The sequence below is a fragment of the Oncorhynchus clarkii genome, chromosome 30 (assembly GCF_045791955.1).
Source record: "Oncorhynchus clarkii lewisi isolate Uvic-CL-2024 chromosome 30, UVic_Ocla_1.0, whole genome shotgun sequence".
NCBI lineage: Eukaryota > Metazoa > Chordata > Actinopteri > Salmoniformes > Salmonidae > Oncorhynchus > Oncorhynchus clarkii.
This window is the reverse complement of record NC_092176.1, coordinates 33881159-33894615: the sequence shown is the minus strand read 5'-3', so window position 1 is coordinate 33894615 and position 13457 is coordinate 33881159. Positions and strand designations below refer to the sequence as shown.

The 13457-nt window shown below is 43.8% G+C and overlaps 1 protein-coding gene across 1 annotated transcript in view; it reads left to right on the top strand.

Annotated features, from left to right (window-relative positions):
* The window catches only part of LOC139389782 (neural proliferation differentiation and control protein 1-like), a 42244-nt gene that overhangs the window by 25990 nt on the left and 2797 nt on the right, over window positions 1-13457 (top strand). Inside the window, exons 2-4 of the mRNA XM_071136729.1 lie at window positions 141-302; window positions 8630-8725; window positions 8924-9148. Of these exons, the coding sequence (XP_070992830.1) occupies window positions 141-302; window positions 8630-8725; window positions 8924-9148 (483 nt within the window). The remainder of the gene's footprint in view (window positions 1-140; window positions 303-8629; window positions 8726-8923; window positions 9149-13457) is intronic.

Here is a 13457-nt window from a genome sequence, read left to right as displayed (position 1 = left end):
TTAACACTGACGGTCAGGAAGAGAGAGGCTTGCCTTTTTTCACTTTTGGTGGAGGGGTACTGGAGTTCAAATCCAAACTGTGTGAGATCCAGTAATGGATGTGAAAACTAATGTTAGTCTGTGTCTGTCTGTTTTCACAGGGTCTTCTTCCGTATGCCCACGTAGCCTGGACTGTGCCCGAGCAAGGAGGCATTTCTGCCAGCCGGGCAGCTCACACTGTGGCCCCTGCCTCACCCCGCTGGTAGAGAACTCAATTGGCAGATGCATAGTGAAGAGGAGACCCAGTCACGCCCCTCATTTTGGTAAGTTTTACTTACCCTTACTAATGTATTGCTGTTGGTTTTCTACTGCAAGTGTAGGAACATTAAAGCCATACATGTTCAATGTAATCTCGACAACCCAGAACCAAATGTTGTGTGAGCTACTCAATTAGGTTCTGCGTGGAGGAAGGGGAGGAGTTGTACTAGTGCAGAACCAGGGTGCATCCTCTTCGGCAGCCCCAGTGACACAAAACCAGCGCACAGAAAGAATTGTTCCATTTCATTTGTCATATCCCACCATCTCCCAACAGATGTAACATTTTAATGTTCTCGTTGTCACAGGAGACTAGTTTAATGTGAAAAGGAGTTTATGGTGCTCCATTTTAAATGTTCTCGTTGTCACAGGAGACTAGTTTAATGTGAAAAGGAGTTTATGGTGCTCCATTTAAATGTTCTTGTTGTCACAGGAGACTAGTTTAATGTGAAAAGTAGTTTATGGTGCTCCATTTTAATGTTCTTGTTGTCACAGGAGACTAGTTTAATGTGAAAATGAGTTTATGGTGCTCCATTTTAATGTTCTCGTTGTCACAGGAGACTAGTTTAATGTGAAAAGGAGTTTACGGTGCTCCATTTTAATGGCAAGATGCTATTAGGTTTAGTCTCTTCCTTCCAGTCCCCCACAGCCTCTGACTTTAACGAGTGTTAATTATGCTGCTAGGTGATGCGTCATCAGGGGAATGAGAGATGATCGCTCAGGAAAAAGGTCAGTTTCGAGAGTGTTAGAGCAATGGAATAGATTCTTATGGTTTTGGCCAAAATGAAAGTGGTACCGATAGAAAACAATTGTCACTAAAACCCTAAAGAGATATCTTAGATGTAGTCTTAGTTCTACCACTGGAGAGGACAAAACATCAAGACCATACATAAAGAAAGAAAGATTAGCGTTGGAAAGAAATCCAGTACACCATTGACGAAAGACTGAAACGGAAATGAGTTTATATTCGGGATCATTTCACCTGATTCACCATCTGTGTGAGATGCATGGCTGTCTGGCCTGAACCCGGTATCTTAAGGCTACGTTCACATCGTTAGAATCTTCAGAATGAATGTGACACTGCATACAAATACTAAATTACCCATTTCTTTGCATAACTATCCAAGGATATAAAACCACAGGATTCAAATAAAAACCAGAGATGACTGTATTCAAATATATAAATACAGTATAGACTTCATAGACTTATATATTTGAATGATATTGAAATCAAGTTTTATTTCACTATTTGTATGCTACTGTTTCAATATATTTCATAATGTGTAGCCCAACTTGCCACCTCAATATTTGTAGCCTTTAGGTGATAGGCTAAAATCTCTCTATGAGCTGATCTGCCGTCATTGTAATAATTATAATGTTAAGGTAAGATTGGAAAGGTAGAACACTGATCCGAGAGCAGTGCTTCCTTTCTTTTGATACTATCTGTATTGTAACATGCCTCAATGACTCACTTAGCAAACATTCTCTCTGCGTGGTGTTTTGGTAAACTCATGTTACATCTTCGGTCGATGTAGGAAAGATGCACCGTTAAAACATTCTTAAGCCTAAGTTCCATTGCTGTTGGGAAACTGGTCTGTAGTAAGAGATGTAATAGAGAGAGATACCGGCTACCAGTGTTAAGTGCTGAGCAGCCCACTGGCCTGTATTAGATCCCACTCAGCTCTGAAGTCAGCTCTGACTCACTCACCGCCTACCCACTGGGTACAAACTGATCAATTCAACGTTGCTTCAAAGTCATTTGTCAACGTATTGTGATGTGGAATCTACTTTGTAAATACATTGGATCGGAAAAAGTCATCAACATCAACTGTTTTGAGGGTGAAATTTCAACCACAAGATTATATCATCATGGTAACCAAATTTCAACAGACAAACCTTCACTAAAATATGTTGAATTTGTACATTTAAAAAGTCTGATTTCAACATATCCACTACCAGAAGAAATAAACAATAGGCTGAGCAGCATCTCCTACTGAAAATGTATGTATCTACAGCTACAGTGTCCTTTCGGTCTCCCATCCAGGGTTTAAACCAAGCCCAGCTTAGCTATGATATTTGTCAGTGACTACTACCAGTGTGCTATCGTGAGAATGATTATTGAGTGATCTCCACTTAAAAACTAAATACATCCACGGTTGCTATCAAAGTCATTCCAAAGGTTTAACAGAGAAAGTAAAATGTGATCATACTTTATCACACACCAATGGTGCTATTTAGGCCTATATTTTTTTTATTTAACTAGGCAAGTCAGTTAAGAACAAATTCTTATTTTCAATGACGGCCTAGGAACAGTGGGTTAACTGCCTTGTTCAGGGGCAGAACAACATATTTTTACCTTGTCAGCGTGGGGATTCGATCTAGCAACCTTCCGGTTACTAGTCCAATGCTCTAACCACTAGGCTACCTATAGTATTTGATATGTCGTCAACAGCAGTTGTTTGAATTCAAGCCAGAATTCAACTAAAATAAACAATACAATAGGGTTCAAACTCTGATTTCAAGCTCTGCTTGGTTTCAAATGTAATGATATTTAGTGATATTAAATTTGATTGTCAACGCAACCAAATATCAACATTTGAATGAGATTCATCTGCTTGGATAGTTATAAATGTGCCACGGACTTAGTCTCGCTTTAATTCCAGTTTGTCTACAAATGAATAATTGATATGTTGGATTCACATCTCCATCTCAACCAGAAATCAAAGTTAAAGAATAGAACTCAATCAAATCAAACTGTATTTAAAGTTTATACTATAACTTGGATTTTTGGTTGAGATGGACACATGAATCCAACATATAGGTTGTAATCTCATTGATCAACGTCTCATCCAAATATTATCCACATGGAAATGACGTAGTGTTCCAAGTTGTTAGTCTCAACAGCTCTGACTGCCTCATGAAGCTGGTGGAGAAAAGGCCAAGAGTGTGAAAAGCTGTCATCAAGGCAAAGGGTGGCTGCTATGAAGAATCTAAAACATTACATATATTTTGATTTAACACTTTTTCTTGGTTACTACATGATTCCATGTGTGTTATTTCATAGTTTTGATGTCTGCACTATTATTCTACAATGTAGAAAATAGTAAAAATAAAGAAAAACCCTTGAATGAGTAGGCGTGTCCAAACTTTTGACTGGGTCTGTGTATATTTGTTTGAGATACCTACTCATTCAAGGGTTTTTCTTTATTTGTACTGCGTGTGTGTGTGCACGTGTACTACCGTTCAAAAGTTTGGGGTCACTTTTGAAAGAAAAGCTCATTTTTTGTCCATTAAAATAACATCTAATTGATCAGAAATACAGTGTAGGCATTGTTAAAGTTGTAAATTACTATTGTAGCTGGAAACATCTGACTTAAAAAAAATGGAATATCTACATAGGCATACAGAGGCCCATTATCAGCCACCATCACTCCTGTGTTCCAACATTGTGTTAGCTAATCCAACCTTATCATTTTAAAAGGCTAATTGATCATTAGAAATCCCTTTTGCAATTATGTTAGCACAGCTGAAAACTGTTGTGCTGATTTAAAGAAGCAATAAAACGGGCCTTCTTTAGACTAGTTGAGTATCAGGAGCATCAGCATTTGTGGGTTCGATTACAGGCTCAAAATGGCCAGAAACAAAGAACTTTCTTCTGAAACTCGTCATTCTGTTCTTGTTCTGAGAAATGAAGGCTATTCCATGCGAGAAATTGCCAAGAAACTGAAGATCTCGTTCAACACTGTGTACTATTCCCTTCACAGAACAGCACAAACTGGCCCTAACCAGAATAGAAAGAGTGAGAGGCCCTGGTGCACAACTGAGCAAGATGACAGGTACATTGGAGTGTCTAGTTTGAGAAAGACACCTCACAAGTCCTCAACTGGCAGCTTCATTAAATAGTACCAGCAAAGTCTCAACGTCAACAGTGAAGAGTCGACTCCGGGATGTTGGCCTTCTAGGCAGTTGCAAAGAAAAAGCCATATCTCAGACTGGCAAATAAAAATAAAAGATTAAGATGGGCAAAAGACCACAGACACTGGACAGAGGAACTCTGCCTAGAAGGCCAGCATCCCGGGGTTGCCTCTTCTCACACACACACACACACACACACACACACAAAGGATGTCCTCTGTTTTTCACAGAAAATACAGGTTTTTGCTAAGCTTCTAGATGATATACGTTTATGATTTTCTTTATCCAAGGAACACAAGATAATTTGAGTCATCTGTGGTCTGCTGAATACAATAGTTGAATTGGACTGAATAGGAAGGATTGATTACAGGGTTCCCAGCAGCTGGATCTATACTAATGTATTATTCAGATCTTAGAAGCCACAGGTGAACCCATCTGTATTGTATAACCTTAGATGACTGGGCACTTTGCTTCTCTGACCTGTGTGCAGAGCTGTTCATTCTGTTTTTTCTCACAATTTTGTCTTTTCTCACTATTGTTTATTTATTTTACTTGCTTTGGCAACGTAAACATACAGTATGTTTACCATGCCAATAAAGGAAAGCACATTTTTGAATTGAATTTACATTTTGTGACAGATATCTCTCTGTATCTCTCTCTCTCTGTATCTCTCTCTCTCTGTATCTCTCTCTGTCCCCTCCTATCTTTATCTCTGTACTTCTCTCTGCTCTCTTTCTCAATCACTCTCTCTCTACAGTATTTTTATCTTCCTCTCTCTGTTTCTTTCTCCCTCTCTCATTATCTCTGTATCTCCCTCCTGCCCTCTGTACCCTTCACCCACACGCTCAGAGCAGCACTGCGTGACAGAGAGGCTGACCCATCCACCCACGTACTGCACCACACTTATTCACCTACTCTCACCAATACCCACACACTTTCTCACATACACACTGCACCCCTCACTCTCACTCACTCTCTGATTCAGCCAGCATTACAGTATCACTGGCTTACTCAGTCTAAAATACGCCGGGACACACACTACAGAACCACACGCTGCACCATGCATCAGTCAGTCTGTCTCCCTGGCACACAGAGCCTCATCATAACTGTATGATGGATCACACACCAATCCAATGTAAACATGCAGTGTGTTCTCTCCGCCAACACAAAGCTCTTTGATGCTTGTAATAGGCTACAGTTTGTTTGCGCAAGGCTTTTGTACTTGATGAGCGATTTGTCAATTCACTTGTTGTTTATAGGTGTTTTTTCACACTTGCCACATAGGGACTGCATGGAGCAGTTCCTTCTGTCTGGCATTCCTCCCAGTCCTGAGTACCAGTATGTGGTATATGGATGGAGTCACGCAGATACATACATTACATTTATATACATTATGAAATATTAGAAACAGCCGTGGTATATCAGACCGTATACCACGGGTATGACAACATTTTATTTTTACTGCTCTAATTATGTTGGTAACAAGTTTATAATAGCAATAAGGCTCCTCTGGGGGGGTTGGTGGAATATGGTCAATATACCATGGCTAAGGGCTGTGTCCAGGCACTCCATGTTGCATCGTGGATAAGAACATCCCTTAAGGATGGTATATTTGCCATATACCACACCCCATCGGGCCTTATTGCTTCATTATAAAACAGATTGTTTGGATCCTGAATGCAGAATGGTTGTTATTCACCACGATCCCCGTGTAATGCATGTTATTAGTTCCATTTGAATTATCAATATGCATCCACTGTCCCACAGTCCAGCCAGACAATTGATCAACTTCATCTCCCCTGGCATCTAGACACTGTCTTCCCATGCTCAAAGCCTAGCATTTGGTTTGCAACAGTTTGGGTTGGTTCGATCCCGGGCTGTATCACAACCGGCCGCGATCGGGAGTCTCATAGGACGGCGCAATTTGGCCCAGCGTTGTCCGCGCTAGGGGGAGGGTTTGGCCCAGCGCTGTCCGCGTTAGTGGAGGGTTTGGCCCAGCGTTGTACGCGTTAGTGGAGGGTTTGGCCCAGCGTTGTCCGCGTTAGGGGAGTGTTTGGCCCAGCGTTGTCCGCGTTAGGGGAGGGTTTGGCCCAGCGTTGTCCGGGTTAGGGGAGGGTTTGGCCCAGCGTTGTCTGGGTTAGGGGAGGGTTTGGCCCAGCTTTGTCTGGGTTAGGGGAGGGTTTGGCCGGGGTAGGCTGACACTCATACCTGTGCAGCATTGTTGCAGCTTTTTTCTTGGCTTGGCTTCGGTCCTAAGAAAAGGCCTTAGTCAGGTGTTATTCTCACGATAATCCCCGGATTCTCCTGCCTTAATGCTTAATGGTGCATTTACATGACATTATGTAATTCCGTATGGCAGCCATGTTGGGTCCCTATTAAAATGTGTTTCTTCTGGAGTCAAGTAGCAGAGACTCTGCATTTCCTTTAGTCAGCTGTGGTTTCCTGTTGATCTCCTGATTTCTATTAATAAGATCATACCGTGCATTCAGTAAAGTATTCAGACCCCTTCACTTTTTTCACATTTTGTTACGCTACAGCCTTTTTATCAAATTGATGAAATTGTTTCTTTCACCCTCATCAATCTACACACAATACCCCATAACAACAAGACAAAGCAAAAACAGGTTAGACATTTTTGCTCATTTATAAAAAATTGAAAACAAAAATATTTAAAACATAAAATACTTATTTACGTAAGTATTCAGACCCTTTGCTATGAGAATCAAAATTGTGCTCGGGTGCATCCTGTTTCCATTGATCATCCTTGAGATGTTTCTCCAACTTGGAGTCCACCTGTGGTAAATTCAATTGATTGGACATGATTTGGAAAGGCACACACCTGTCTATATAAGTTCTCACAGTTGACACTGCATGTCAGAGCAAAAACCAAGCCATGAGGTCGAAGGAATTATCTGTAGAGCTCCGAGACAGGATTGTGTCGAGGCACAGATCTGGGGAAGGGTACCAAAACATTTCTGCATCGTTGATGGTCGCCAACAACACAGTGGCCTCATTCTTAAATGGAAGAAGTTTGGAACCACCAGGACTCTTCCTAGAGATGGATGCCTGGCCAAACTGAGCAATTGGGGGAGAAGGGACATGGTCAGGGAGGTGACCAAGAACCTGATGGTCACACTGACACAGCTCCAGAGTTCCTCTGTGGAGATGGGAGAACCTTCCAGAAGGACAACCGTCTATGCAGCGCTCCACCTATCTGGCCTTTATGGTAGAGTGGCCAGACGGAAGCCACTCCTCAGTAAAAGGCACATGACAGCCCACTTGGAGTTGGCAAAAAGGCACCTAAAGGACTCTCAGACCATGAGAAACAAGATTCTCTGGTCTGATGAGATCAAGATTGAATTGTTTGGCATGAATGCCAAGCGTCATGTTTGGAGGAGACCTGGCACGATTCCTATGGTGAAGCATGGTGGTGGCAGCATCCTGTGGGGATATTTTTCAGTGGCAGGGACTGGGAAACTAGTCAGGATCAAGGGAAAGATGAACAGAACAAAGTAGAAATCCTTGATGAAAACCTGCTCCAGAGCCTACAGGGCCTCATACTGAGGCGAAGGTTCACCTTCCAACAGGACAACAACCCTAAGCACACAGCCAAGACAATGCAGGAGTGTCTTTGAGTGGCCCAACCAGAGCTCGTACTTGAACCCCATCAAACATCTCTGTAGAGACCAGAATATAGCTGTGCAGTGACGCTCCCCATCCAACCTGACAGCGCTTGCGAGGATCTGCAGAGAAGAATTGGAGAAACTCCCCAAATACAGGTGTGCCAAGCTTGTAGTGTCGTACCCAAGAAGATTCAGTGATTGTAATCGCTGCCAAAGGTGCTTCAACAAACTACTGAGTAGAGTAAAGGGTCTGAATACTATGTAAATGTGATATTTCCATTTTTCAAAAGTTTCTAAAAACCAGTTTTTGCTTTTCATTATGGGGCATTGTGTGTAGATGGGGGGCGGGGGGCTATTTAATCAATTTTAGTATAAGGCTGTAGCTTAACAAAATGTGGGGAAAGTCAAGGGGTCAGAATACTTTCCAAATCCACTGTATAGTATGAATAGACACTGGATCTATTCAGTACAGTGGCTATGACTGTATTTCATAGTGTTTCATTCTGTATGGATATAAGTAGTTGATTAGGTGTAGCCTATGTTGTCAGCATCTGATGACTGATTTGTTGTGGACAATCAGTCTCCATAGGCACTCTGTATGGTGTAGTATGGTAATTGTAGATCTGAGTCAAACCTGGAATCATTGGGATGGTTGAGGATGATTCATTATCTCTCTCCCATCCTCTCCTCTCCTTCACTCGCATGGAAAATCTGAAATTCCATTAGAAATGCTGCCTCATCATTGTGTAATCATTGAAACCCAGTGACCCACATCTTCTGTCTCCTTTTTGATGCAGGCAAAGTGACCACTTTCCCTGAAGTGGACGAGGAGATAGACTTCCTGTCCACCATCATCAGCCAACAGGAGACTGAATCAGGTTTCAGACATCCAGGTGAGAGGACAAACCTTTGGCCCGTCCCAAAGGGTGCTACTTCAGAAGGTTTGATTGACTAAGATTTTACTAATTGCATATAGTATTAACATAATGTGACCAGTAATACCATACCATTTGCTAAGTTAGTAGTAGATGTCGTTTTGCCTTGCTATCAATTACCATTTAATTATATTTTATTTTTGTATCTCCTCCTAGATTCTTCCTTTCAGGATGTTCCTAAAGTCAAGGAGGAGGAGGATGACAGATCAATGATCCTCACCCAACGGCCTACCACAGAGCAGCCTACTACACACGGCGCCACTACAGCCCCTCCACCCACCTCTATCACTACAGCCAACACCACCACTACGAGCCACTCCACAGCAGTACGCAGCGGTCCCCTGATCATCCCTTACCCCTCCAACAGCCGAGTGTTTATCAGTATGTAACCTTAATCCTCAGTCCCAGTTGACCCATTTTTTGAATGACAACCATGATTCCCTGATCTGTGTTGAGAATTAATTTCTCCGCATCCTGCTGCTCTTGTGAATGCTGCTCTGACTGTCACTGCTCTTGTAAATGCTGCTCTGACTGACACTGCTCTTGTGAATGCTGCTCTGACTGACACTGGCTCTTGTGAATGCTGCTCTGACTGACACTGCTCTTGTGAATGCTGCTCTGACTGACACTGCTCTTGTGAATGCTGCTCTGACTGACACTGCTCTTGTGAATGCTGCTCTGACTGACACTGCTCTTGTGAATGCTGCTCTGACTGACACTGCTCTTGTGAATGCTGCTCTGACTGACTGCTCTTGTGAATGCTGCTCTGACTGACACTGCTCTTGTGAATGCTGCTCTGACTGACTGCTCTTGTGAACGCTGCTCTGACTGACACTGCTCTTGTGAACGCTGCTCTGACTGACACTGCTCTTGTGAATGCTGCTCTGACTGACACTGCTCTTGTGAATGCTGCTCTGACTGTCACTGCTCTTGTGAATGCTGCTCTGACTGACACTGCTCTTGCCTATTAATATTGACAATTTGTGGATGGACTCTTTCCTGTCCTCCTTTCTCGTACATGGGTGAATCTTAATTGTATTTCCTCGTTTCCTCACATCGTCCCTCCTCGTCTCCCTCTCTAAGCACGTTCAAGTAGAAGATCGGAGGTTCCAAGGAGAAAGGATGCGAGGAATCAAGGAAATAAACTCAGCAAAAAAAGAAATGTCCTCTCACTGTCAACTACGTTTATTTTCAGCAAACTTAACGTGCGTAAATATTTGTATGAACATAAGATTCAACAACTCAAATCAAATCAAATCAAATTTATTTATATAGCCCTTCGTACATCAGCTGATATCTCAAAGTGCTGTACAGAAACCCAGCCTAAAACCCCAAACAGCAAGCAATGCAGGTGTAGAAGCACGGTGGCTAGGAAAAACTCCCTAGAAAGGCCAAAACCTAGGAAGAAACCTAGAGAGGAACCAGGCTATGTGGGGTGGCCAGTCCTCTTCTGGCTGTGCCGGGTGGAGATTATAACAGAACATGGTCAAGATGTTCAAATGTTCATAAATGACCAGCATGGTCGAATAATAATAAGGCAGAACAGTTGAAACTGGAGCAGCAGCACAGTCAGGTGGACTGGGGACAGCAAGGAGTCATCATGTCAGGTATTCCTGGGGCATGGTCCTAGGGCTCAGGTCCTCCGAGAGAGAGAAAGAAAGAGAGAATTAGAGAGAGCATATGTGGGATGGCCAGTCCTCTTCTGGCTGTGCCGGGCGGAGATTATAACAGAACATGGCCAAGATGTTCAAATGTTCATAAATGACCAGCATGGTCGAATAATAATAAGGCAGAACAGTTGAAAGAAACTGGAGCAGCAGCACGGCCAGGTGGACTGGTGACAGCAAGGAGTCATCATGTCAGGTAGTCCTGGGGCATGGTCCTAGGGCTCAGGTCCTCCGAGAGAGAGAAAGAGAGAATTAGAGAACGCACACTTAAATTCACACAGGACACCGAATTGGACAGGAGAAGTAGTCCAGATATAACAAACTGACCCTAGCCCCCCGACACATAAACTACTGCAGCATAAATACTGGAGGCTGAGACAGGAGGGGTCAGGAGACACTGTGGCCCCATCCGAGGACACCCCCGGACAGGGCCAAACAGGAAGGATATAACCCCACCCACTTTGTCAAAGCACAGCCCCCACACCACTAGAGGGATATCTTCAACCACCAACTTACCATCCTGAGACAAGGCTGAGTATAGCCCACAAAGACCTCCGCCACGGCACAACCCAAGGGGGGGGGGGGGGGGGGCGCCAACCCAGACAGGATGATCACATCAGTGAATCAACCCACTCAGGTGACGCACCCCCTCCAGGGACAGCATGAGAGAGCCCCAGTAAGCCAGTGACACAGCCCCTGTAATAGGGTTAGAGGCAGAGAATCCCAGTGGAAAGAGGGGAACCGGCCAGGCAGAGACAGCAAGGGCGGTTCGTTGCTCCAGAGCCTTTCCGTTCACCCTCCCACTCCTGGGCCAGACTACACTCAATCATATGACCCACTGAAGAGATGAGTCTTCAGTAGAGACTTAAAGGTTGAGACCGAGTTTGCGTCTCTGACATGGGTAGGCAGACAGTTCCATAAAAATGGAGCTCTATAGGAGAAAGCCCTGCCTCCAGCTGTTTGCTTAGAAATTCTAGGGACAATTAGGAGGCCTGCGTCTTGTGACCGTAGCGTACGTGTAGGTATGTACGGCAGGACCAAATCAGAGAGATAGGTAGGAGCAAGCCCATGTAATGCTTTGTAGGTTAGCAGTAAAACCTTGAAATCAGCCCTTGCTGCCAGTGTAGAGAGGCTAGCACTGGAGTAATATGATCAAATGTTTTGGTTCTAGTCAGGATTCTAGCAGCCGTATTTAGCACTAACTGAAGTTTATTTAGTGCTTTATCCGGGTAGCCGGAAAGTAGAGCATTGCAGTAGTCTAACCTAGAAGTGACAAAAGCATGGATTAATTTTTCTGCATCATTTTTGGACAGAAAGTTTCTGAGTTTTGCAATGTTACGTAGATGGAAAAAAGCTGTCCTTGAAATGGTCTTGATATGTTCTTCAAAAGAGAGATCAGGGTCCAGAGTAACGCCGAGGTCCTTCACAGTTTTATTTGAGACGACTGTACAACCATTAAGATTAATTGTCAGATTCAACAGAAGATCTCTTTGTTTCTTGGGACCTAGAACAAGCATCTCTGTTTTGTCCGAGTTTAAAAGTAGAAAGTTTGCAGCCATCCACTTCCTTATGTCTGAAACACATTCTTCTAGCAATGGCAATTTTGGGGCTTCACCATGTTTCATTGAAATGTACAGCTGTGTGTCATCCGCATAGCAGTGAAAGTTAACATTATGTTTTCGAATAACATCCCCAAGAGGTAAAATATATAGTGAAAACAATAGTGGTCCTAAAACGGAACCTTGAGGAACACCGAAATTTACAGTTGATTTGTCAGAGGACAAACCATTCACAGAGACAAACTGATATCTTTCCGACAGATAAGATCTAAACCAGGCCAGAACTTGTCCATGTAGACCAATTTGGGTTTCCAATCTCTCCAAAAGAATGTGGTGATCGATGGTATCAAAAGCAGCACTAAGGTCTAGGAGCACGAGGACAGATGCAGAGCCTCGGTCCGATGCCATTAAAATGTCATTTACCACCTTCACAAGTGCCGTCTCAGTGCTATGATGGGGTGTAAAACCAGACTGAAGCATTTCGTATACATTGTTTGTCTTCAGGAAGGCAGTGAGTGAACAACTGAGACATAAACTGAACAAGTTCCACAGACATGTGACTAACAGAAATTGAATAATGTGTCCCTGAACAAAGGGGGGGTCAAAATCAAAAGTAACAGTCAGTATCTGGTGTGACCACCAGCTGCATTAGGTACTGCAGTGCATCTCCTCATGGACTGCACCATATTTGCCAGTTCTTGCTGTGAGATGTTACCCCACTCTTCCACCAAGGCACCTTCAAGTTCCAGGACATTTCTGGGGGCAATGGTCCTAGCCCTCACCCTCCGATCCAACAGGTCCCAGACATGCTCAATGGAATTGAGATCCTGGCTCTTCACTGGCCATGGCAGAACACAGACATTCCTGTCTTACAGGAATTCACGCACAGAACGAGCAGTATGGCTGGTGGCATTGTCATGCTGGAGGGTCATGTCAGGATGAGCCTCCAGGAAGGGTACCACATGAGGGAGGAAGATGTCTTCCCTGTAATGCACAGCGTTGAGATTGCCTGCAATGACAACAAGCTCAGTCCATTGACGCTGTGACACACCGCCCCAGACCATGACGTACCCTCTACTTTCAAATCGATCCCGCTCCAGAATACAGGCCTCGGTGTAACGCTCTTTCCTTCGACGATAAACGCAAATCCGCCCATCACCCCTGGTGAGACAAAACCACGACTCATCAGTGAAGAGCACTTCTTGCCAGTCCTGTCTGGTCCAGCGACGATGGGTTTGTACCCATAGGCAACGTTGTTGCCGGTGATGTCTGGTGAGGACCTGCCTTACAACAGGCCTACAAGCCCTCAGTCCAGCCTCTCTCAGCCTATTGCGCACAATCTGAGCACTGATGGAGGGATTGTTCTTTCCTGGTGTAACTCGGACAGTTGTTGTTGCCAACTTGTACCTGTCCCGCAGGTGTGATGTTCGGATGTACCGATCCTGTGCAGGTGTTGCGAGGATG